The following is a 26444-nucleotide window of genomic DNA, read 5'->3' on the forward strand; positions in this document are numbered from 1 at the left end:
AGCTCCTCCGGACAGGCACGCTGCACAAGTCAGGCATATCACAGCGCAGCAATGCCCCCAGATTTTGCTGCTGCATCTGTGCTGACCTACATACCTCACCCAGGGCTTTGCCACCGATGAGCAAGGTGGTCAGCTCAGTGGGGGGGGTTCAAAGCTCCTGGAAGTCCCCCAACACCATCAAATAGCATGTGGTCTTACTCACTGCAATCCATCCACACACACATAAAGCTGTACTCGTATGCATAAATGTTCCTGCGCCTCCTAGGAAAGTACGGAGCTAGATGCAGTGCAGGGGTGGGTTTCACCCTTTGCTGAGGTATACACCACCGGCTGCTCCACAAAATGGGATGCCAGGATAGATTATCCCCTGGTCTGCCTCAGCACAGCAATCCCCAAAATAGGTCATCCTCCTAGGGCCCTTAACCTACTTGGGACCAGTCTTTGCACAAATAAGAATTATCCACATCCTTTCTAAGAGGAGAGGAAGGGCAAGAGCAATGCAAAAAGCATGTACATGCTGACCAAGACAGCATCTATTTTTTTGCTAAAGAGGAAGGAATTAATTATTGATCCAGCTGGACTTAGACATCGAACTTGCTTGTCTGGAGTCAGTATGCCTCCGATGCTCGGCTGCAAAGGCAGCAGCCTGCAGGATCACATCCCTGTGCAGGGCGCTAGGGCTGCCTGGCTGGCAGCTACGCACCGGCTGTGTCGACAGGGCAAGTGTCAAGGACAACCATGGCTTAGATTAGTTACAGAACACATCAGCTCCAGCCTCTGCTTCCACCAGCCATCAATCTTGCAGGCACAAGAGTCTCAGTGGCCAAAAATAAACTGTTTTTCTACAAGTTGCACTTAAACTAAAACCACATTCCCTAGTCCATGAGGTGTGAAAGGGCGGCACAGCCTATTTCTTTCAGTGGAAATATCTTTTAATGGCGTAAACCAGGTAGAGCTGGAGCTGAAAGCTGATCAGATGGAAGTTATGGCTGTACTTAATTTCTGAATGACTCAGGACTCACTTACCCTCAAGACCATCCTGCTCCCCAGGCCCACACCATGTCTGGGTAGGCACTTTCTAAAGATGCGTTAACGTTTTGGGTAGGAAAAAAGGATTGAGGGTGATAAAACTCAACAGCCCAGCCTGGAAAAGTATGCTGGAATACACTCTGAAGAGTAAAATCACCTCCTGAAGAAAGACAGGAAGGCCTTTTAGTGCTGACCCAGCCACAGCCACTCCCAGATCCTGCCAGGCGCCTCCTCAGCTGTTTAGAAGGACCAGGTTAATGTTCCTCCAATTACACCGCTGCAGACTACAGACATGCCTTTGCATAAATTGTCTATGGCTCAGCTAAAGTTCAAGGACTGTGAGTTCAGTGTGGACCTAAGAATCTGGGGTATATCCTCCCACGATTTCTGCCACATCCTAACCCAGAAGCCTACAGAAAACAAAGTGTACCCCAGGCTCGAAGCAGCTCACACCATCCCCTCCTTTTTGCTCTTCATCAAGCTGCACTGATAGCACTTGGCCCTTTGCACCAGCGCTACATGATCTCCCTGGGCCAAACACCAGCTGGCAGGGGCAGCCTGCTCTGCTCGAGCACAGAGGCACATCCCCCCCAGGAGGATGGGGCTGGACCAGGTAACACTGCTCTTCTGCCTGGAGATGCCACCTCCTCAAGGAAACCTGCACCTCGCCCTCAATGAGCATGCTGGCTCGTCTGGCTTTCTCCCTACCAACATATAAACCGAGGAACACCTTGAGCATAGTTAATTGTCCTTCGTGACTGCACTGACATCTGCGACCAAGGCAGTATCACCCCAGTCACCCAGCCCATCATACCCACTTCCCTTCTGACTTGCTGTACTGGCCCCACATGACCATGCAACGCATATTTAGAAAAACAAAGAAAAAAAATCCCACCAAGGAGTCCAGATGACTGCAGTAAGCCTTTGGAAGGGGAGCTGGCAGTTGAGGTAAGCGTCTGTACCAGAAAGCACTCTGAGTCTGAGGGATGCTTTCTGAAGGGCGCAAGCCTTACTGATTTTATTGAGTTATAAACCAATTGGACAAAGCACTGGGGAACACGGCATCCTACTTCAGCAAAGGAACAGTCCATATGCCCTGTTAGCACTTTCCCCTAGTTTTGGCAGGGCCAAACCCTGCCTTACCCATGATCGGTGGGAGTGACTGATCACCTGCTCTATGGCTCTGTGCACATGGAAGAGGTCCAGGCTGCTGCTCCGAGGGGAGCTGGGTTATAGGTTAAATGTCATGCTCAACATTTGTCTCCTCCTCACCTCTGCACGTCTTTAGCAGGTTTGCTCAGTTCCCAAGAAAAGTGCTTTGATGTTCACTGAGATACTGAGCTGTGGCATATGTACCTTTTATTCTTGTTAGCAAAAACAGCTGTTCGGAGTGCCAACCTGTCATCTTGCTCCGTATTTAGTAGGTGCAAATAAACAAAAACTATTTCTGAAGCAAAAATAAAGAAACCCCCTAAACTTGCTCAAGGAAGAACTTCCTTGCACTAAATGGCAGGCAACACTCCAGCTACGTAGCTAGCATTCAGCTGCCAGAAAAAGCCAAGGAAAACGCCTAGGGGACATTGCATAGGTGGGTGCAGATGGAGGTGATCTGCACGCCCTGCAGATCCACGCAGAACGCACTGCCCCTCAGCAACCTTTGCAGGGGCACAGAGCCACCTCACTGCAGCCATACCACTTCTGGACAGGCTTGCACGCAAGCATCCCGCCAGACGAGCAAAGTCAGCTTCCATCTCTCCTTACCTTTCCTTGTGGCAAGGAGCTAGCCTGCTACAGCCATAGGGACTTCTTTACACAACCAAGAAGGGTTTTTTCTAGAATCTGATGTGGTATAGCGAAGCGGGAAGTCTTGTTTGTAGGCTGCTCTCCTCTCCTCCTCCAGGGAAGGCCATGAGCTGTATCACAGGCGGTGAGGGTCTAAGCTCATAGCCGTATCCAGTTTCCCACATGCAGGGGCTGGCACTGGAAAAGCTGCCCAGTTCTGCAGGGTGCAGATAAGATCTACTGCATATGCTACAGCATGCCATGGCCAAAACCCATCATCTTCTACCCAGTTTAAGATCTGTGGCTGGAATCCAACAGCCACAATTTCACTGTGCCGCAAGAAAGAAGGAGGAGAGTTGAGACCATGAACAGTTTCCTCAGTCTTTTCTGTTTCCAGCTGATTCTTAGAAATGGGCCACAGGATGGAAAAAGAAACACCTTCTCATCCCTCCCTGCCATGCTGACCTACAGAAGACTTTCCTCCCCAGTTCAAACATGAGAATATTTTTAACCCTATGCGTGTGAGCAGGACACATCATGTGAGATCATTTATGCACCATGAGAGATGTGACTGCTATGCCACCTGCCTCCAGCCATGGCACTTTCCAGGGTTTTGAAGACAAACGTACTCCACCAGTCAAATTATGAAATTGCAGAGGAGAATTTCTTCCTAGCAATCAACAAAGCTCTGATGTAGAGGATTAATAATACTACTACTACTACTATGTGCAAATCACCAGTCATCCAACTTCCTTTCAATTCATCACTGTGCCAGACCTCCCAAACTTAATTTCCAGTTTCCAAGAATCTTCATTAATTTCCCAGTCCTTTCCACAAGCTTATCAAACCACATCTTAAAACCATTTGTTTCTTGCCCTTACTAAGAAATTAAGTTCCGTAACCCCTGAAGCAAATAGAAACCTAATTTCCCCCCAGAATGTGTTCGTAATCAATTTATAACTATTTGATCTTGTAACTTAAAAACATTATTAACTCTGGTTAACATTGTCCCTCACCAAATGCAATGAAAAGCAGGAGCAGGAAGGTACAAACCCCACAGTCTGGGAAGAAAAAGCCAACAGCAGTAGTCTGGACTGCATGAGGGCTTGGACAATTAAACACAAGCGAAACTGGATTAGTACAAAGCGGCAGAAAACCAAAGGTATTTCCTAAGTCTGCAATGTTCTGCAAGGCATCAAGTTTAGCAGACCCATACGCATGTATACAAAGGAGAAATGTCACCCGCAAGTGCAAGGCAGCATAGCACAGGATGGAGCACAACAGCCTTCTGATAGCACAGAACCATTCGCAACAAGCGAAGAAGAAACTTGTCTGGAAAACACAGGACAGGACAAATATATGTAGGCAAGTGAACTGCCACTTGTCTTTTCAGGGCTCCTTTAAGAACTAGTGAAAACTGTACTAAAGGTACTTTTTAATCCTCGATGGTGCTGGACACCCTTCTTTTAGGATCCAATGAGAGTTATACAATCTGGTTGCATAAAGCGTCAAACTGAAAAAACAAGATTTTCAGCTTGAAGGATCTTTTATAATTTGAATTCAAATTTGATCCAAATGGCACTAAACTTGTCTTTCCTTTTGTAATTCCTCACACATCATAAACGCAAACAGTGACACTCTACATTCTCCTGGGATCTTGCAGCTGCCCAATGGAACCAATATCCTTGCTACCTGCACTACAGCTTCTCCTGACACTTGTTGGTTTTAGCACCAAGAGACTCTCAGCACTAAAACCCAGTGTTTTTAATTCAGGGAACTTACAGATCAAAGCTATGAGCAACATCTCTGCCGTTTACTTATCTGTCAGATGCAGAAACATATAAAGCACAGAGCTTTGTAAGCACCAGTCTCCACATCTAGCACAGTCTAAGCTAGTGCTGATGCCACTGCTGGACCTTTTTTTCCAGCTATGACCATGGGGATCTGAGCTCCAGAGTAGTCATCCAGGAATCCTCCTTTGATTTGATGAAAGCTTTTTAACCCTGTACAAACTTCTTCAGCTTCAACAAATCCAAATCTAAAAATCAGTATATTCCAACCAGAGCCTGATTCAGTCAGAGGCTTTCCAGCCATCCCTACGGCACCTTGGAAAGGATTTGTGCTTCTGTGTCCCTTAGATGCTGAGAAGTAACTTGCTTAACAAGTTAAACGTAGCACAGGGTATCACATTTTTCCTGCTAATGGATGGTCACTGGGACTTGAGAACTGCTGTGAAATCACAGTGCAAATTTTCTCCTTGAACTCAGCTAGCAGTGTCCCATGGTTTTGATTGCCAGCGCTCCTCCTGACTTTAATGCCCACTGATGATGCACATATCTAGACGGGTAGATGTCATGGTTTGCTGTGTATTTACATAAAATGAAGTCTTTCTCCTTTGAAGACTCCTGCAGGATTTTCAGTAACGAAACATACGTAGGAACTGCAGGTTTTGTGTGCCTTTTAGAAACACCATTTTGGTCACTGATGGCACCCTGGAGACCCAGTTTACACAGGACTGATGAACAGAAAGGGTAACCAACACCTTAAGCATCAGCAGCTTTTGTTGGAGGTTTCCCACCCAAAAAACTAGTCATGATTGATCTTGCTTAACTCTGCAACTATATCAAGCCATGATTATCCATCATGATACAGGTGCTAGTTACTGATAATCTGCCTGAGTACTAACTTTCTAGTTGTTGTATTTCCACAATAAAAGCAAACGCACAGTTCTGCCGCCTTGGTGTTTGTTGAACCACACCGCACTGTACTGCACCACGCTGCAAGGCCGTGCGGGGATCTGCAGCATCCTTACCTTCATAGCATGCACAACCGCCTCTGGTTTCTGGCCAACAGGGACATATCCTGCTGCAGGAGAAGATGCAAGATCAGATGTCATGCGAGCTGGTCCCTGTTGAAACAAGAGGAGATACGCTTTAATTCCCTTTGGGTGATTTAAACAAGGAGGAAGAAAACATCCAGAAAATATGAGCTCTAGCTTCTCTCTAATTCAATTCCCTTCAGCCACCTGCAAAGGCAAAAGACACTACCAACTCCTACTCACAAGTCACTTATCACTCAGTCTAGATGTACTCCAGCAGGAGATTACTCTGGTTTAAAGCTAAATTGATTGAAGAAACATTTTTTGCTCTCTTAGAATAACTTTGTACAAGGACAAGATCGAATGGTTCTCACCCTTCTAAGCCAAGGGAGCAATGCAAACAAGATGATTTTCCAGCATAAAGTGGTCATTTCTAAGAAGCTGCATTCATGAAAGAAACAGTTGGCATAACTTCATTGCTTTTCTGGCAACATTTTCACATAGACATCAAGTACCAATCTTCAGCTACAGAGAACATTGTGAAAGCAACCTTAAAACAAGCAGATGTCCAAACCTAATGTTGGCTGGGTTTGTTTCCAAAATGCTGGCCAGTCCTCCCGCATGAAGGATCCCATCGGGAAAGATGCCGAAATTACATTTTACAAAAGATTTCCACTGTCCAAACAGCCTTGGAAGCACTTTTCATAGGGCTTTCCTTTTTTAAAGGCATCCGACTTGGATTATAAAAGACACAATATCTTTATTCAGTGAGATGCACCCTGCCTGTCCCTAATATTTTTGCATTGCTTTGTAGCAGTTGGAGGAATCAACAATGAAACCATTGACCAAACTCATATATAGTCTTCGCAGTTTTCAGGAAACACAAAGAATTATTATACTGGGGGCCTCTGAAAGCAAATTAGGATAGCAGAGCGGCATGTAGCACCATCACAGGAATGCTTTCACATACAACACACGAGGCACTCCATTCTCATCTTTTCCACATTTGAAAACACAGCATGTTTTACGCCTCGTCTCATCGCTTTGCCTTCTAAGCCCAGGCCAGCAAGCTAGCTGTGCCAGAAAGCAGGACAAACGGAGGGGCACTCCACCACCTCTCATTCTTCCAAATGTTTTAAGTTGCGGGGACCCTTCTACTAATAGAAGTGTTCACGTTCATGCATTAAAGAAAAAGATGGGCCAACCCATTAGGCTACAGACAAAAATAGCATGAAAGGCTCCGTGCCTCGGCCACTGGTCTCTGCTTAGCCCATGCCATGACCAACAGCCGCTACCTCATAACAGTGACCTTGATGAAGTGAGCTGCTGGTGATGCAAAGCCTTCCTTCTGAGACTCCGGCATCTCGGAAAAAGGAAAATTAAACTTATTAAGTCCGCAATAATTCTCCATGGAGATTTAACAGCCTGCCAAAGCACAGAGACCAAGAGACAGTCACAGGCTGGGCATGGTTCTGGACCTGCTGGCAGAGGGTTACAGCTTGCTGGAGCTGTGGCCACCTGGGGACATGTCCTCAGCTATCTCATCCATAACATTAAGACTGCAAAATGTGTTACCATTTTCTGACAGGACTGGTAAATGCAACAGAGTCCTTCCAGAATCAACATCCCACAAAGGTCAAAGACACAAATACATGCATAATTCCTCTGACTTCAGCACGAAAGCTGCCTTCTTTCCATAAATGACAAAGATCATGACAACTGAAAGCAAAATATTCAGGAGTTTGTGGCCATGAATCATACTTGATATGGATCTTCCCTTATGGCCCTCTTTAGAAGTAACAGGAAATACCAAGCAAAAGGTTAACATCCAGTGTTTTTTCTGAGTTGAGAGTAATCTGACAAAGGAAAAGGAATTCTGCTGCATCCTGCCACTGAGCACATTTTTAATACAGTTTTCTGACCAAACTAGAGTAGATCATGAGGTCTCCTGTATGACAGGTAGCTGCAGCTTGTCCTCACAGAACTGAAGTCACTAACGAACTACAAAGCATTTCCATGATTGTAATCACTCTCAAAATTATTACAGAATACAAATGAAACCAGAATGATAAGAGAGAAATGCTTTCTAAAGGGGCTAATCACAATTAAGTGATCACCATATTGACAGGATAAAAGCAATCTTGCAAGCATAGTGATGCACTGGATATACCGTATCACACAAAAAAACATTCAAAGGGTCACCTTCCTTCTGGGACAAGTGGCTGAAATTTGGAAAGGGCAAACAAATGCACTGCACCTGAACAGAGGTAAAGAATTTGACTGAAGAGGAGAAAAATAATGTTAAAGAATGAGGGATGCAGCAAAGGAGGTAGACCCAAAACTTGCTGTCAGGAGTCTCAATAACAGATGACTTCATTGCTAAAATAGGCATGATCCTTGGGTCCTTAGCTTGGAAGCCAAAACCCCCAACCAACTGAAGGAGATGTCCAAATTGCTGAGTGCAACCATCAGCAGTAGCAAGTGCACCAGATGACCATGCCACTGGCCCAGTATGCCCCAAGCCACAGAGACCTCCCCACCGTGTGAAACTTACTACAAAAGGCCAACCACGCACCTGAAGAAAGTGGGGGAGCAAGCAAAGACCTCACCAACAGACCCGCTCTTTGCAACTGTAGGATGCAACAAGTAAAAATACCCACATTGCTAAGGGTGGTTTAACAGTTCTCACTACACTTCGTGCTTTTTGTGCAGTTGCATCCTTAGAAAAGGCTCTTCCCAGATGCACATGGAGTCAGTTTTATAAAGTGGGGTAGAGGCTTCATTCCCACTGATTTCAGCACGGTTCACAAAAAACACAGCTTCAGCCAAACTCCTATCAGCTCCTGCAATGGAGGCATACACACATAAAGGAGGCCAGAAAAGAGGGGACTGACGGTAGTCAGCAGGGAAAGAAATGACAACATATCCAGCAGGATGCACGGCCAGCCTTTGGAGGATGGAGGAGAGGAAAATGAGCAGAGTTCACCGATAGTGTTAGCTGAAGGGGAGGAAATGGAAGGGATTGGAGATAAGGTCAAGGTTGCTGGACTGGAAAACTGCCAACAGTGGGAAAGAATGGAGGGAACGAGAAGAAAGAGGAGGATGTGCATTTTACCCAGCAGGAAACCAGTTGAGATGAAATGCAGGGGAGGGGGAACCCGAGATAGGAGACAGGAGACTGGAAGAAGGGCAGGAGGGAGGGGGAAATCTCAGGAAGTCAGCATTAAGGTAGTAGCTGAAATCACACAGATGGAGGAGGTTCCTCATGCCTAAAATAGGTGCATTTGGAAACTGTGGGTAAGAATTACCAGAGCTGCACTGCAGCAGTCTAACTCAGCTATCCTGAGGACCTCCACCACAGCAGAAACACATGCCCTTCCTGTTCCCTATAGCTGACATTTTCACAGCCATGGGAACACAACTGATTCAGCACCCTGATGGACAATAATAGCAAGGTTAATCTGGTTACATCCTAAGAAGCAAAAATTGTCCATACAGGCAAAAAGCAATACAGTGTGTTTTGGGGTATGCATCACTCTCAATTTCCTCTCCCTGTCTGGTTTTGTCAAACACACTCTCTGCATTAGACTCATAGTGTTTGGTAGCTCAGAGATGTAGCCACATCCTCAGGCATGTGGCTGAGGTATCACATAATTATATAAATGAATGGTGCTAGAAGACAGCTCAGAAGTTGCCAAAAAGAATACCATTATATTTATAGCCAAGTTGATGGGAAAAACCATCTTGATCATTTTTCTAGTTTAATTCTGCTGAGGCTGAACCTCAGCAGAATGAGAAGTTGAGCCATTTCAAAATGCAAAGCTTCTTATTCTTTTTGGCCCCAAATAGCTTTAGAGATGCTCCAGGTTTACAGCAGCAGAGAGAAGACTGGAAGTTAGCTTGTTTAACTCATCACTTAAACAGGGAATTTGTAATTCAAAAAGAAAACAACAGTGCATCTAGGTTGTGGTGTCAAATGGTCGCCTGGATAGAATTACACTGCACACCATTTTGTTTCATTCACAGCCACAGTTACGCTGCCAAAATAAGGAGCTGCCTAGCAGTGAGATTACCAGCCTCATTAAGGGTGGGAGAGTGGGGGGTTCTAAGTTACGTATCTGATGCATTGGAGTTCCCAAGTACTTGGAGGAAGCACCTTATCTTCCCTGTGCACAGGGTTTGTTGACCACTACACCTCTGAGACTCAGAGATAATTCTCCATTTTCCAAGATATGTCTTTAAGAAGCAAAAGTCCCACGGAACCAAAGGCTGCGGAGCCACGTGTCGACCCATTTGATGCTTCCTAGGTTAGCTGGTGCTTTTGCTGCTCTGCAAACCACCGTGGCAGTTCAGAGCATTTGAGACCGCTGCGGCATGGATCTTTGATGAGTTCAGTCCTGGAAAGAACAGGCCTACCTCTGCTGCCATGGTGGCTCTGGGACCGCAGTGTCCCAAGAGGCTCCTGGTGAGGCTCTTTGCATCCCTCAAGGGAGGCAAGTGCCAAGTACCCATGCACCCAGCCTCTCTCCCAGCAGGGAACACATGACAAGAGCTACTCCTCTGCTGCCTCTGTGCAGACAGCAGCACTGAAGCACCACTGAGCACTCGTCCCTTTCAGCCGTCGCCTGCTCCTCCACTTCAAGCAGATCCGCACTGGATATTTGCTGGTGTCTGCGATGGGAGCAATGCACTTCTCAGAGCTTGCTGTCCCCACGTAGCATCAGCCCCCTCCCCATCCCGCCAGCCCTACATTGTGCATGCCCAAACCACAAATCCGCCAGGCAACCCCAATTCTGTTTGAGCCTCTCACTGGAGCCTGCAGGGCTTGTGGTTCAGTCTCCAAGTCTAGCTGTGCCATTAATACAGAGAGGAACTCTGCAGTCCTTCAGACCAGAGCATCCTTGAAGGAATACACCACACATGGGATAAATGCCCCAGTTCTCTATTGCAAAGAATGATGCTTGACTCAGTGACAGCCTCAAATCCAAAAGAGAAAACAAACCAAATCAAACTAGCCTCATTCACTGCCCCGGTCCAGAACCCACAGACAATCAGCAAAGAAACAGCACTGATGTGAGAAAGAAAATCCAAAGGCCACAAATACTGCTAATGATCCTTTTAATCTGACACCAAAAAACCGAAGAGCAGAAGCCTCAACTTGGAGCTGCTGGAGAACATTCGCTGCTCTGTATCAAGCCACCTAACGAGTCCTTGCTGGCTCTATCTGATTGCACGGGATGTGGTCCAGCACAGCCGCTGACAAGCACCACCGTCGATACTCCATTCCTACATGTTTGGAGGAACAAAATTAATAGGACTGTCTGTAATAGGGCATCCTGGGAATCCCTGATAATGACAGACCTCCACAGAGGCAAAGTAAGGCTTGGAATATGAACATTTCTTAATAACAGCGGGACTGCTTTGGAACCCAAGAAGAAAAGACCCTAACTGGGGATGACAGGTGTCTGCTCTTTTAGAGGTTTTGGGTTGGAAATCTCAAAAAAGAACAAAGAAATTGTGATAAACAATTTCTCCTTGATTCCTCCAGGGATCTGAAAAGGCATGAGGCCTTGGTCCTGCCATCAGTTTTCAATCTCTTTCTACTCAAATATATTCTGTCTTTTAATGACATCCTTTCCTACCTCACCTCCAAGAGAGCTGTTCCCGATCTGCAGAAAGATTGCAAAAGACTACATTTCAAAACCCAGAGGAGAACGTTATGCTGATTTTACTTCACCTAACAGTCATAGCCCAGGCACTGAGGATGCTTCAGACCAACGTGGAGCGCGCAACTAAGCATTAATGCTTCTGAACCTCACATCTTCTCCTTGCCTTCTATTAATTTTCATCTACCATTTCAAAAAACAAGCAGACATTTAGGATTCAAACTCGATTAAATAAACCACACTTTTCTAATGGCATACCTCAGACAACATTAAAGCTAAATGGAGTGATATCAGACACTGTGAAGTTTTTATTGCCGAGACAGAACAAGGAAAATTACATTATAGGCAGGCATTGCCAGACAACTCACAATAAAATTCCCAGGCACAACTATTTATCTCACAGTGGTTCTGTATGCAGCCTGCTTACCCAGGTTTGAATTATACTTGGGCCCTTCCTTAGCACCCATCATCACCCAGGTGTTTTACATAAATAAAGGTGCCAACACTGCTCCGTAAATTAGGAACACTTAAGGGACACACAGGAGATGGTAACATGCCCACAGCCATATGGAAAGCTGGTGGCAGAGCTGGGCAGTAACACAGAAAGGTGCCGTGCCTAACTGCAAACCCCAACCCCGGCACGATGGCAGAACGGGGGGCCCAGCATGTTTTGGCTTTGTGAATGGCACTTGTGGCTACAAAGTTTAGAAAGTGCCCAGAGTAGCTCCAGCCAGAGACAGCACTGGGGAGCAGATGGGGAAAATCAGCGGCAAAAACAAGTACCAAGAGCACGGGGCCAATGTAGCACGGGAGGCGAACCCTCGGACCCTCACAGGGAACGCACCAAAGCCCCAAAGCACGGTGTCCCTGTCAGAAATGCAGCACATGCAGCACTGAGGGCAAGCACTGGGATCACACAGACAGTTGGTCCATTCAGAGAGATGTTCCTTCACACAGAGATGAGCAGCATCCCCAGGAGATCACCCCCCAAAAAAGTACTCCCATTACCACCAGCCTAAGAAATCCCCTGGGCCCCACAAAGGCAGATCAGACCCCCGCATCATTTTGCATCCCTGGCTACGCTTCCCCTCCTCCACTGCCTTGCAGCTGTAGGGGGGTTAATGGCTGAAACAAAGCCACGGTGCAGAGCAGCGCTGAAGCATGACATGACTCTGGGCTGACATTTCACCCTCCCTTCCTTTGAAGCCTCTTCCCTCCCTGTTGCATCTTCTCATGCCTGTGGCAGCTCTGCCGCTGCCACCACACATGGTGCTTCTGAAGGGATCCAGCTCCTCTCCTGGCCCCACAGGGACAAGGCTGCCTGAAGGCGCCCTGGCAGTAGCCCCAGGAGTTGTCGCTGGCTGCAAGGAGATTTCCCAGAGGCACGAAGAAGCAACTGGCACCGGCTCCTCTGCAAACCACACTGCACAAAGTGCAGCCTTTTCACCACCCTGCTGCAGTGATGCCAGATCTCTCATGCCTGAGTGCAGGACACCCTCACCAGAGCCAAGGAGCACCCAGCTCCCTCACGTGTCCACCAACGCGATGATAACATTTGGTTATTGTTATTCCACGCCTGACGTGCAGAAAGCCTGCCAGTGTCCACTTCAAAGCAAACCACTCGCTCCCCTCGGATGTACTTAAATGGCTGCATGGCCCTACATTTCCAAAGTCACAGCGGGCTGCCTTGCAGCTGCGAGTGCTTGACACCCTGTCACCCTGCCACCAGGCAGAGGAGAAGGAACATGTGGGAGATCCCACAGACACACACCAACTCCCCAGCACGACACGGGCCCTGGCCACCAGCAGCAGTGAGTGCAAGAGCCATCAGTACTCTGTATTAGCATCTTCCCTATCAAATCAAGGGACTTCATTGCAGATGCTAATCTCCTTTGGCATTACTTAATTTGCTGCCTTTAATCATGGAGAGCAGCTGGTCATGTAAACATCCAAATCCATGACTTAACCACTGGGTCCACACAGGAGCCAAGCAGAGCCCATCTGTACAGCCCAGCCGCCACCTCCCGCATCTTCACGGCCTCCGCTGCATTCACAGATATCTACTTAAACAACAAAAAGGGTTTACATGGCCCTTTTGATTAATAAAGAAACAATTTAACTGTTTTATTGCTTTCTGAGCATAAACATCAAGGACACACAACAAAAGAATAGCTCTTCTCCCTGGCAGGCATGACACAGCTGTACAGGCTCTGCTGGGGCACCAAAGGAAAGGGAGGGTTTCAGAGACAGCCCAAACAGAATAAACAAAGTCAGGACATTGTTTGCAACTGGATCTCATCTACAAACAGGAAGGGTGTCTTTTCTCAGCACCACACCAACAGCTCCAGCCCTGGGAAACTCCTTGGCACATGTAAAGCCAGGGAGAGTGGTCGCTGTTCGGGTTGGTAGCAGTGATGCAGAGCTGGAGCAGGTGAACGCTGTTAAAAAGCCGCACCGACATCTTCAGATGCTCCCCCAGACTGTGACACTATTACCAACATGACATATTCAGAGCAGTTTCAGCCTGTAACTACCTGATGCAAGCAAACAAGAAGTCTGACTGCTACGGACAGAGCGAGCCTGCTGCTGTACTCGTAGAGAAAGTGCACTAACTCCAGCCGACTCACAGGGGCACTATCAGCGTAAGTATTTTGAGAAGTGATAATTCCTTTGATAAAAGGAACGTCAAGCACATTTGATTTCAGAAGGAAACAGTGAGTAATTTTAAGACTTTCCGAGTTTTGAAGCAGACCTGATTTGGGGATGGCCCAAGTGAAAGCCTCTGGGTGGGTGGAAGATGCACACAGATGCAGGAGGATACCTGCGCACATCTGTATTGCCCTTCCAGGTCTCCATTACAGCCTGGCTGCCCTGGCCGTCACTGGGGAAGCAGCCTCCTCCCAGGCCAGGGGCAGAGCCAGGGGCTGCCGTGCCCCTGTCTCTCCCCCAACCCATTGCCAGCCCCACACAAATGCACATGACAAGTGAGCATGACAACCTACAGCAGATCCTCAAAGCAGATGAATTTTTCTCGCTTCCTGCAGTTACCTGTAAGGGTACATTATGGATACTGCCTTTTTAGCTCATCAAATCCCCGAAGTTTGACATTGCCAAACTTTATGCCGGCTGGCTGCTGTGGAGAAAAAAGCCACCCACCGCTCAGAGCCGCGGCAATAACTGCTGATGAAGGGCAGCTGCCTTCAAAAATGGATCTGCTTGTTCTCAGCTGCTGATAATACATTCTGAAGCTTCACAATAGCACTCCCCGGGCTGCAAATCCCGGCAAACCTTTCATTTTATTTTCCCTTCCGCAGGCGCTGTTGCCGCAGCAAAACGGCTGCCTTGAATTTCTCTCTTTGTCTGCTCAATAGCATCCTGGTGGCATCGGTGACGCCGGCGGGAAGGAGCTGCCTTCTGCCGTGCTTCTCCATCATTGTTGGCCCCTGCCTAAAAAGGGATTGTGGCCATCACTGCTGCTGGAGGAAGCAAGAAACAAACCTGGGGTTATCCTCCGGCACACGCTGGCAGCGCTCAGCTCAACTGACAGCCACGGGGACGGGGTACCCGGATGGGAGAAGACAGGGGCCATCGGGGTGCTGCACAGGGTGGGATCGGTGGAGCGACAGAAGGGGATGAAGGCATTTTGATAGGCTACGACCCAGTGCTGAAGCTGCAAAGAGCAGTCCCAGGGATGGCAGAGGCACCAGGCGGCCCAGGGATCCCTGTGTCCAGGAGCTTTGTGCAGCGCAGCAAGGGGCTGGGGGCTCCATGCTGATGGTAGCAGGGTCACTGTGCTGTGCAGGGACACCTTGGTGCCACACTAAGGTCCCCGGTGCTCCAGGTGACTCTGCAGAGGCATCAATGCCCAGAGGGCTCCCCTGGCTCTTCTGGGTGCGTCTCCTGGGAGCCACAGTCGGAACGGCAGTCTCCGGCCATTTCAAACTTGATTTTAAAAGTCAGGTTGGCTTTAAGAAGCTGATCCAATTCTCCTCCCTGGGAGGAACAGATTTACTCCCACACAGGCTGAGGAAGGGACTGGCAGACTTGCTCTGGGTCCCCCAGTGAGACCTGAGACCAGGCTCGGGCCACAGCCACATCTCCCTGCCTACGCCAGGCTGGCACAGGGGCCAGCTTGGTCCTTCCTCTGCAAAGAGCTGAGGGAGAGACCGAGTCACCTTCTCGCTTTTCTTCTGCCTTAGCCCTTGTATTGAAGAGGATGGAGACCACCATCTTTCCAGCCAGAAGGAAGAGACAGGACTGTCACTGGGGCTGGGGTTTAGCTACTACGTGCCCTCATATCACCTACCCTCGCCACTGCTCTCACAGGCTCAGGAGACTGCCAGCGCATCAGCCAAGGACTCTCTTACCATCCCTTCCCACCTCATCTAACAGCTTCTCTTTACACCTACAGACCCACAAACGTTTGGGTTTGTTTTTGTAATAGCGTACATGCCATCTGGCAAAATGAAATACACTTCTCCCAAGTATCTCTACAAGGCAGAGCTACAAAACACGGCTGGTTGTGACAGCACGGTGGGAATCAAGAGACGGAGATGAAGAAGCCGGTGTTGCAGCCGAGCAGCCAGAAACATCTCCCAGACTTTGCATACTGCACGAAACAGGCACTGGAGAAAAATACAAGAAGAGGCAGTGCCAGGAAGCCAGGGACTCGGTGGTGGTCTCAGTGGAGTGCTCTCTGCTACATAACAACACTTGTCCTGCTTCTTTGCGTTTACCATGGAACTTGCTGGGTTTGCAGTAAATTTAGGGTAGAAAATGGAATTGTCTCTTCCCAGCCTGGCCTGTAGTCTAAACCAGACTCCGAGAAATGCAGCTTTGAATACCCTAATGGAAATCTCACTTTTTAATGGAGATGTTATTGTAGTCCCTAGGGACATATATAATGGCTGAGCAATAGCACCGTCACCACTGTCTTCTCAGAAGCAGCAGTTTTGCTCAGCCCTTGCAGAGCGTATCTGCAGGTGCTTCCCCTGGGGACTCCCAGCTCTGAACCCCAGATGAGCACGGGTCCTTTCCTCCAGCTACCCCCTACAGAACCCACAGACACATCCTCCTACACCTGGCCGGAGCAATATTTGGAGCTCCTGCTCCTCAGCAAGGGGTCATGCAGAAAACTACCGCAGTACAAATTCAGGAAGGGGAAGGTGATATTTATTTCAACCTAAACCCGATTTCTCTAGCATGTCACTCACACCCACACACCTACAAACTCACACTCATGCATTCACCAAAAGGTAGACGTCCATGACAGGTCAGGATCACTGTGTGTGACAGAAGATAAGGAACACCCACTAGCAAGTCCTAATGACAGCTCTGGCATTCCTCCACATTGACAGAAAAGAACTGGGTTTTGGACACGTTTTCCACATGCTTTAGGAGTCAGTAGTTATTACAGGCTGATCTTTACATCAGCATCTTGCTTACTCACCCCCCACAAACCCGCCACCTCTTGCTTCTCTTCCCTCATCTTGAGCACCTTATCTAACTAAGCCTTCTTGGAACCACAGGAAGCCTAATGGCACATCACGGTGTAACCTTCCCTCGTTATCAGGGAACAGGTCTTCCAGTGATAAGCCATCTGTGCTGTGGCCTTATCACAGCACAGACCTCCTGGTCCTGACACAAACCACACATCCCATGGTGTTTACCCACTTGTTTGCTGTCTGTTGTTTGTTTGGTCATCAGCACAGGCACCCCTGCATCCCTCACTCTAACATTCCTGCCGGTGTTTTCACACACGCTTTTCCATCCACATTCCATCCACAATAACAACATTGCCATTACAAACCTCTACAGTTACTTCCACCAAAGGCAGGATTCTCACTGTAAGTCACACGAACACTGCTAGGAAATTTTAAGTCTAAGCCAGCCAGGCTAGCTCGGACTGACAGTTAACAGGCCTGTTCACATTTAATGTCATTTTATGCCAATGTAGATAAACGGCTCCTCCCAGCAGCTGGCTTGCGGGCTTTCAAGGCAAAGGTACCTCCAAATGTAGGAACATGAGAAGCCCTCAGGCCACCTCTCCGTGCCTGGGCATTGAGACACCCCTGGGGCACAGCCGGAGGGCAGCAGGCAGGAACGTGAAGGTCTGCAGGGACCATGTGTCCACATGGCCAGCCAGAACACCCAAGAAGAGGCCACAGGGAGCACAGAAGAGAGAGAGATGCAAACTCTGGACCATGCCTCAACCACCACATTCATCCCTGGCTGTGCTACAGGGGCCTCGAACGCTCCAGAAGCCAGCAGCTGAGATTCCACCCCTTAGTAAATGAACTTTTAAAAGCATGACCATTAGTAACAATATAAGAGCCTTACCGATGCGGACGGGGAATTTCCTTTTCCTCCATACATTCTCCCTGTCTCAGAAATGTAACCCAGCAATCATTACATGTGACAAAAGATTAAGCACTGTGTAGGGTGGCTTTATGAAGAGCAAGAGACCTGAGAGCTGACACTGTGTGGACAACTCCACTGCCCAGTCTTCGCTCATTATTTGATTAATGCTGGAGAAAGCCCATGAGAGAAACAAGTGAACTCTCCAGCAACACTATACTGTTCCAAAAATTAAACATTGCCTTTTAGTGTCCACCCCTGGAGGATCCTGGAGCACTTAATGCTATTTAGCTTAGTGATAAAGAACTGCCTGAAAACCATACTGTGGAATGGGTGATTTCCCACCCAATTCCTTCAAGGGAAATATTGAGGCACAGAGAGGTGAAAAGAAGGTATTGTATGTTTGCAGAAGAGTCCCTCCACGGTGGCAGGCACAGCTCCCAGTCCTGATTCACAGCACTGGGCTGACAGGGCTCCTCCTGCCCCTGCAATGGCAATTACCCAAAACCACCATTATTCTCCTAAAACTCTCAGTGTTACTGAAATGCAATTTCAACCTCACTAACCAGAGGTGAGACTGTATGACTGGGCAATCCAGACTCCTTGGACAATGCCAACAAACAAAACTGGGAGTTGGTAACTCCCACCTGGTACTCCAGAAAAGCTCTGAGCTGGAAGAGTTTCCAGGACAGGCTGAGCATCACCTTCTCTGTGCAGTCCAGCCACACACCTAAGACCCCCCAGCGTTACTCCTGCAACAGCTTCCTGCAGTAAATGGCAGGGCTGCTAATCTGAGCCATCCCAAGTGCTGCCGCATCCACATGGCAGAGCCACAAAGGGAACAGGTGCAGTGCAGGTAAGACGTGAACGCAACGTGGGTGAAAATATCTCCTCTAGTTTTGGGATCACTTCCATTGCTGACACCCAGCGTGCTGGTTTTGGCTGGGATGGAGTTAATTTTCTTCACAGTAGCTAGTATGGTGCTATGTTTTGGATTTGTGCTGAAGACTGTGCATAACGCAGGGATGGTTTTGTTAGTGCTGAGCAGGGCTTACCCAGAGCCAAAACTTTTTCTGCTCCTCACCCCACCCCACCAGCAAGCAGGCTGGGGGTGCACAAGATGTTGGGAGGGGACACAGCGGGGACAGCTGACCCCAACTGACCCAAGGGATATTCCATACCATATGACGTCATGCTGAGTATATATAAGCTGGAGGAAGAAGAAGGAAGGGTGGGGACATTTGGGGTTACAGCGTTTGTCTTCCACGTAACTGTTATGCATGATGGAGCCCTGTTCTCCTGGAGATGGCTGAACACCTGCCTGCCAATGGGAAGTGGTGAATGAATGCCTTGCTTTGCTTTGCTTGCATGCACGGCTCTTGCTTTACCTATTAAACCATCTTTATCTCAACCCATGAGTTTTCTCACTTTTACCCTTCTGATTGCCTCAATCATCCCACTGTGGGGGGAGAGAGCGGCTGTGTGGGGCTTAGTTGCCAGCTGGAGTTAAACCACGACACCCAGGCACCAGACTGGCCACTGGGTCCTCAGCAGTGCACTGCTTGCAGGTACCTCAAAGTCATCTCCCATGCCTGGGACATCATCTGATTCAAGGCTGAGCAGGTCTGGAGGCTGCCAGTGATGGGAAAGATCAAGCCTGCCCAACCAGCCTGCCCCTCTCATCCCAGGGGAACAGCAGGTCCCACAAGAAGCTGCTTGTTGCCACCTCCTCTCAAGCCTCACTCAGAGCCTGAGCCCGAGGGAATCACCCTCACCTGCCAGAGGACACAGGAGCCTCCGGTACACCATGAGATGACTCTGGTTTGCAGTTCCCAGGGCTGGGGAGTCTGAACAGCCTGCTGTCAGTTCGAGCTAACATACGTGTCACACCTTCCCTTGCAATGGCCAGGGGCTTGTAGGTCAGAACTAACCCCCTGCAACTGCTCTTCTTGGATATTTGGTAACCGTTGCAGAACACAGAGCAAACCTATAATTCACCATCTCCAGGACACACCACTGACTAAACCGTGCGCAGATCACAGTTTTGAGTGTCTTTTGGTTCTGCATCTTGAGCGTGCACTGGGTTCCGTGATCCAGGATCCATTAGAAACACCAAACTGTTTCATTAACTGAGGTACGTCAGGGCCACGGCGAGCTGGAGTGATGCCTATGTGCAAACTGTGTGACAGTGAGGGATGTGCTGAGGAGCTTTCCCAAAGAGTTGCACAGGCGGTGACGATGATGAAACCCTGAATGGATGTGACAGCTTTGGAGCCAACACCAACTGTCCATCACTCACCCACGTGAAGCCTGTGCAGGCACAAGGAGGAATGATTTCTCACAAACTCACACCTGCTGTCAAACAAAAAGGCTGCAGAGAAAGTCTGGTACATCTAACTGTCCACTTTCTGGGAAGTGCCTGAGACATTCCAAGACATCTGCATGGATTTGTGACTGTTATCCTTCGCCACAAAAATAATATATCGTGTCAAGCCAAAAACCAAAGAGATTTTGGCAGGAATAAGTAAATGAATGGCTACGCAAGTATCCCAGACGACATGGATCTGGTTCCAGATCTGGCTTTGTTTTTTCTCCACCAACTTCCCACAGAGAAGGCAGAACACAGCCAGGGTGACAGATGAAGGTGAGTGTCATGCAGCATCCTGGCCTCTCCATAAAAGCCAGGTGCCACCTCTTCCTTGAGGAGGAGGGAAAGCAGGGACAAGGGGCCAGGAAGGGCTCCAGCAGGCAGCACCGTCTGCCACCAGCCCTCACACAAACTCGGTGAGCTGCAGGGGCCAACGCTCAGGCAGTGAAGTCTCCTGCTGGTTCCCAGCCCAAGCACAGCTCCTCTGCAGAAAGCTGCCAGCCATATCCCAGCCTGACCCACAAGACAAATGTAAAAATGTGTGTAGCGGCACTCCTTGGGGCAACCAGCACAGGCTGACTGCATGTCCTCCACCTGCAACCAACCTGGGGTCAAAAGCCTGAGCACAAGGGAAGCAAAGTAAAATCTCCAGAACCACAAGGCACCAGCACAGCCAGACATCTCCAGATTCATACCTGTCTGCCCTCCTTATAGAGTCTCCTGACTTTATATATGAGGCACAAAGTTAGAAAAGCGGATATTCAGCCACAGTCTTCTATTTCATTTGCATGGGTTTGTCCCTTTTTTTTGGCTGGAGGGCTTCCATCCATTCTGCAGTTCAGCAGGGGTAGAAAGGGGCTTTGCTTTCACATGGGAGTTTCATTTAAATTATTATTACACCCCTTTTACAGCTCTAAGAGGCACACTAAATCTACAGAATTACTTTCACCCAAGCAGGCAGCCAACGTACAACTGGTCCTACAGCACCTGTACCTGCAGCTCTGCTGCCCAGAAAATGCAGGGTGGCAGGGGGGTCCCCCGCTTGTGCTGCCATCGAGCTTTTGCTCACCCTCATGACACTTGCAGCCCACTCACAGCAGAACTCCCTGACTACATCTACACTCTTCCTGTAACCTGGAAAACGATGTCCCCAAGCAAATGTATTGTTTCAGACAGTCAGGCAAACACCTGGAAGACAATCATCAATGCAGGAGGAACTCGGGCACAGCAGCACAGTATCCATCTTTCACAAGAGGCTTTAATCAAGATTCTCCTGTTATTTGAGAAACAGCAACACAGGCAAATCTTAAGAAACATAAACCTTGTTTGTGAGACAGAAAAACCTGCAATGAAAGTCCTAAGAATTTAACCCCTAAAGCAACCCTGACCATGTGCTGCCAGACACGTGGCAAATCATCTTTTGCCACATCCACAACCAGCTTTTTAGCAGCAGGCATACAGGGCATTTACAAAGCAGGAGCTTCAGGTATAAGAAGACTCACCCTCGCCTTAAAAGATGCACAACAGTGACTGTCAGTTAACTTGTGCTGGGAAGCTGGCGATCCAAACTCAGGTAAAGATCAATGTTTCCAGGGAGTCCCTGTCCTGCCAACAGCTGCAGGTTTCAGTGAGTGTCTGCACCACTAGTTTCAGGGTGAATTCTCAGCTGGGAGAGCTCTCCCATAATCTTCACATGCCCCCCTCCAGCCATGCCCACTCTCAGGGAAACATACGGCTCTGTGTAAGTAAGGAAACGTCTCTTACGTTTTGCAGGGCATCTTGATACTGCGGCAGTGACGAAAGCTGTGACTCAGAGTGGTACGGGGACAACCCTTTCCTCAGAGTCCTCAGGTCCCCTGTGCTGGACTGCTGCAAAGACAGTGACAGAAAACAGGACAGTCTGTATTAATGAGAGGAAGGAAAGCTGTGCCCCTTCTGCTGGATTGGCTTTTCCCATGACCGCTTCTGTCCTGTGACCTGTTCCCATTACTTCTCCCTGCAATGGCAGTGACAGTGAACGTCATAATAAAATGCTTTTTCCATGCCCGCACCTGGAAAAAACATTTGCAAGAAGTCGGAGGTGAGCTGTTCAAAGTCTACTCCATTAACTGATACAGCAAGAAGGCATTTTCATTTTACCTAAGTTCCTACATGTTCGTTAAAAACATTTGTTAAGATGCAAATGAAAAAAATATTTTTAAGACTTCAGATTAAATCAAAATCTGCAAAAGAAATCCACCAGAAGCCAGTTTCTAGATTTTTTTTTTTAAAGCAACATAGGCTAATTCATTCACCTGTTTGTGGAAAGCAATGAGAGTTTGTAAACAGTCCTACTGTGATTCCCCTAAGCTTGCAAAATCTGTATGACAGGAAAAGTTTCTTATTTAGTTATAAATCTGCATACACCCACAGGTCTTAAACAAAGTCAAATAAATAAAGGTAGTCTGCATGACCCTGGAAACAAGATAAATACCATCAATAGCCTGCACTCAAAGGGAGAAGCAGCAGCACTGGGTGTCAGGAGTACTGAATAATCTCCCTGGGACAAAGTTTCTGCCTCATGTTATTAGTTTTCTCTGTGATTCTGGAACAGGATAGTCCCAGAACGAGAAGAGCTTCCAATTTATAGAAGTATACCCGTAAAAAGCCAATACACAAGTAGCCAAAATCAAAGGTCTGGAAGAAGATTGTATCTTTTTATTACTGATAAACATCCTCATTAACTTTTCATATTTTTAAGAGCATCAAACAGCGCACTGTCCTCTATCTTAAAGCTATAAGATCATGACCTTTTAGATTTTTATGCTACATTAAGAGTTCTGACTTGCATTTGCTGCAGAAATGACGTTTTCTACTTCAAAAGAACCCAGGAAAAAACCACTGGTGCAATAAAATTTAAAAGGAAATCTCATAAATCAGCTCAACTGTATATAAAACCCCCTCAGCAACCCCAAAGGCCTGACCATAACAGACTTTGGGGACTGTTCTTACTCTCATTTAGCAGAAAAGAATTGGTGCATTCAAAGTGGATACATCATTTTCTATCAGTGTTAGAAACATTTATTCATAGCTACCTACATGGCCCGCTTCGGGACATGTTCAGCCTTGGGTTTACTTCAAAATGTTGTTTTCTTAGATAAAAACATCCAGTGTGACCCAGTGCTTTCATAACCATCCTGGCACACTCACCCTATCAACTTTCCCTTTACAAGCTGTGAAGAAAAGGGCAGTTTTCAAGAAAGGCATCATGAGAAATGGATGCTAGTCCTGTATCACCCAACCTGCTGGGAAATGTTGTGCCTCACATGGAGTCAAGTGACATGGAATGACTTCAACCCACTGGATGTATGGGATTCCCTTGAATTTACAAGATGACATCAGAGAAGATCATGGACTATATTTCTTTCGCCTTTTATAGAGTCAGAGACAGAAAGATGAGAAGGAGGTAACTCTTTTCTGAAGCTAAAAGGTGACTGCTGCAAAACTGAGTTTCCCTCCCCATGCCTGGGAGGTATGTACTTTCAAAGGAAGGTTAGCAGGTCACGAAGGAAGATGATGAGAAGATTCTTAGTTCACCGGCATTGTCCCAGGCATGTGGCGTGAAGGGGTCTCTTGATGGTTATCCTGAAAGGATTTTACCCTGGCTGGTTATGCTTCCACTGGCCTGGGGTGTGCAAACTCTTCTTCACCACTGTATGTGCATGGGGGGGGGGGGGGGGGGGGCTGCAGCCTCCTGGAGAGGTCCTGACACCCTGCTACCCACTCCTTTAGCTTGTCAGCTCAGGAGCTCACCCACCCTTCCCTGACATCTGTAATAAATGAGCACTTGCATGGGTGAGGGAAAAGCAGAATAAAACAGCAAAGTGAAAATGTGAGCTTGTAGCTTTGTGGCGGAGACCCCAGAAGTCACAGCCAGAAGGATGCACACTGCCTCGCCAGTGTTTAGAGGCCCCGCATTGCTCAGACTTTTGCAAACGGTGTTGAGACTTGCAAGATGCAATGTGCTTATTGGGTACCGGGAGTGTAGAAATAGGCACGAGAACGAGAGATTTGGTGGACATTTGTCTGCCTCCCAGAAACTTGTTCTCTTGCTCTGAAATCTGCATGGGTAGGTCTAAATTAGACATAGCATGTGTTTCATCACACTACAGCTTGTCCTCATGGAAAGTCAAAATGCCTCGCTCACCAAAGGAATTAAGGCAACCAGACCCAAGTCTAGTCAACACACAATATCTTATTGCTGTGGCTAAAAATACACTGGTTTAAATTGATTTAATTTAACTGCCCTATGCTCCTGCCTGGAGCAAGAGCCTGCATTAATTTCAATTGGGCTTAAATTGGCTGAAACTGTGTTGGTAAATATACAGATACAGTAAAAACTCTGCTCTAACAAGTGTTTGTAATGGATTAGTTCTATTGCTTTTTTTAAGCAAATCTCATTTAAGACAGTGTACTTACTTGTGTGTGACAAAACTATTGTTGTTTCAGTGACTGCTGATTATGAATCTGACCTAATGCATTAAATTTGATGGAAAGATTCCCACTGAGTTCAATGAACATCAAAACAAGCTCTTTAATTAAAGAAAAAAAGGAAACAAAAAATAAAAGGCAAAGAAAGAGAAAAGACATCTAAGAAATAAAAATGTCAAACAGACATCTATCCAGAAGAGAAACAAGGTATTTAGGGGATGGGGTGGGTTTGATAGGGCAAGAAGAGCCTTCATCTGCCATTATTGTTAATACATCCATGGTGGAGATAGCCAAAGAACCACTTTTTCCTATCACTGTCAGCCATAAAGCCAGTCCCTTTCACAAGCTCTCCACTCAGTGTAATTTACCTTCTATGTTTGCCAGAATGTTTCAAAATGTGTCTTACTCTGATTATTTTTACAATAGCCTACCACCAGTCACAGTTCTGCACTAAAAGCAAATGTGGAATTCTCCACCGTAGAAGAAAAAACTGCTGCTTCTTCCTTTTTTAAATTGAAATCGTGCACTGACACATATTCATCAGACCTCCCTAAATATTTACGCATTCATTGGGCTTTGCTATCAGTATTAGAGTTAACCAGGAAAAGAAAGTGAATCCCTCATTAAAAAGCAATATGACTAATGATGCATCAGAATGAGCAGCCATTACTCCACTTAAACCTAAATTAAAAATCCTGGTATTTGCATTGTCAATTCACTCACAAAATGAAATCTCTTATTACCTTACCCAATTTTCATTACTGAGATGTAAGTGGATCCCAAATTGCTTTTCTAGTCAGAATGGCATTTTAAAAGTACAACCCCTGATCATCTCTGTTCATCATCATTGTTGAAGATTATCTCAATTAATAGGCAACATGTCTATAATAAATTACCCTTCAGGTAAAATCACTTCACATTTCTGGAGTTTCAAGGAATTTATCAGCACAGTCATTTCAATCTGAACTAACACTCCATGGCAAAGTGCTGTTTCGACTGAACTTTTATTGGGAATGTTTCCTAAGCTAAGGAACAGAAAGAGAGGGTGGGACACAGAAAAGGAGACCAAGAGAGAGCTGAGGAGACTCATAGTCAGTCTCTACTTAACCTGATCAAATTTAAAACTTTCATAATCTGAAATACACTTGTCCCCAGCAAACGCCAACAACTGGCCATTGACTACTCCGCAGTAACTCTTGCTCTTTTACAGTGATTTTTTTTCAAACACTAGTTTCATCCAAATGTTGTTAAAAATAAGGGAACAGGAAAGGAAACAGAGAAAAAGAAAGCATCTCCTGACTTTGACAGTGGTATTGAAGTGCAAGACCTCCCATAGATCTAACTCAGCATCACTCTACGTGGTGTTCCCTCCCCTTACAGCTGACAAGCCTGGGGACAAGCCTGGAGATCTAACACTTTCACCTTCTGTGCAACCTGTGCTACACAGTTCCAAAGCTGACAGCTCCGCAGTGGTTACTCAGACACAGTAACTCTTCATTATCTGGAAATAATGACATTTATTGCTAAATTTTTCAGCTAGGTAGAACCTGAAGTGACCGTGGACGATACTGTTCTTGGACCAAAGCCCGAGGTCTTTGCCAGCCTTGTTATGGAAGAAATGGACCTAGACATGCTCCTCCTGGCAGGAAAGGGAGTTCTGTCTACTTATATCCATAATAAAAGAACAGGACCAACAAATCAGGGGGTTAGTAAAAACGGACTGCAAACTCAAGTGTTTCTCTATCTAGAAACCAGAAATAATTTGGCTATGAACATGGGTGGAAAGTGGTAAATATTTTCCACAAAAAATAATGTATCATTTCAGTTTCTATCTCAAGTATATAAAGTCTTGGTGCTTACTAAAGCCTAAAATTATATTAAAAACAAACAAAAAATATATTAGCAAATACTTGTTCCTATTAAAGCTTTCTGTCCTGCTAGCAGGGAGAAGAAA

At 47.0% G+C, this 26444-nt stretch overlaps 1 protein-coding gene across 2 annotated transcripts in view; it reads right to left on the reverse strand.

Moving 5' to 3' along the window:
* CCDC85C (coiled-coil domain containing 85C) overlaps positions 1–26444 on the reverse strand; it is a 113383-nt gene that overhangs the window by 5525 nt on the left and 81414 nt on the right. Inside the window, exons 3-4 of one of the 2 annotated variants that reach the window (XM_055794139.1) lie at positions 21785–21886; positions 5624–5719 (exon numbers count right to left, since the gene is read on the reverse strand). In XM_055794139.1, coding sequence (XP_055650114.1) covers positions 5624–5719; positions 21785–21886 — 198 coding nt within the window. Of the gene's footprint in view, positions 1–5623; positions 5720–21784; positions 21890–26444 lie in introns of both variants that reach the window. The other variant, XM_005230585.3, reaches the window with a different exon arrangement.

The sequence above is a fragment of the Falco peregrinus genome, chromosome 1 (assembly GCF_023634155.1).
Source record: "Falco peregrinus isolate bFalPer1 chromosome 1, bFalPer1.pri, whole genome shotgun sequence".
Lineage (NCBI taxonomy): Eukaryota > Metazoa > Chordata > Aves > Falconiformes > Falconidae > Falco > Falco peregrinus.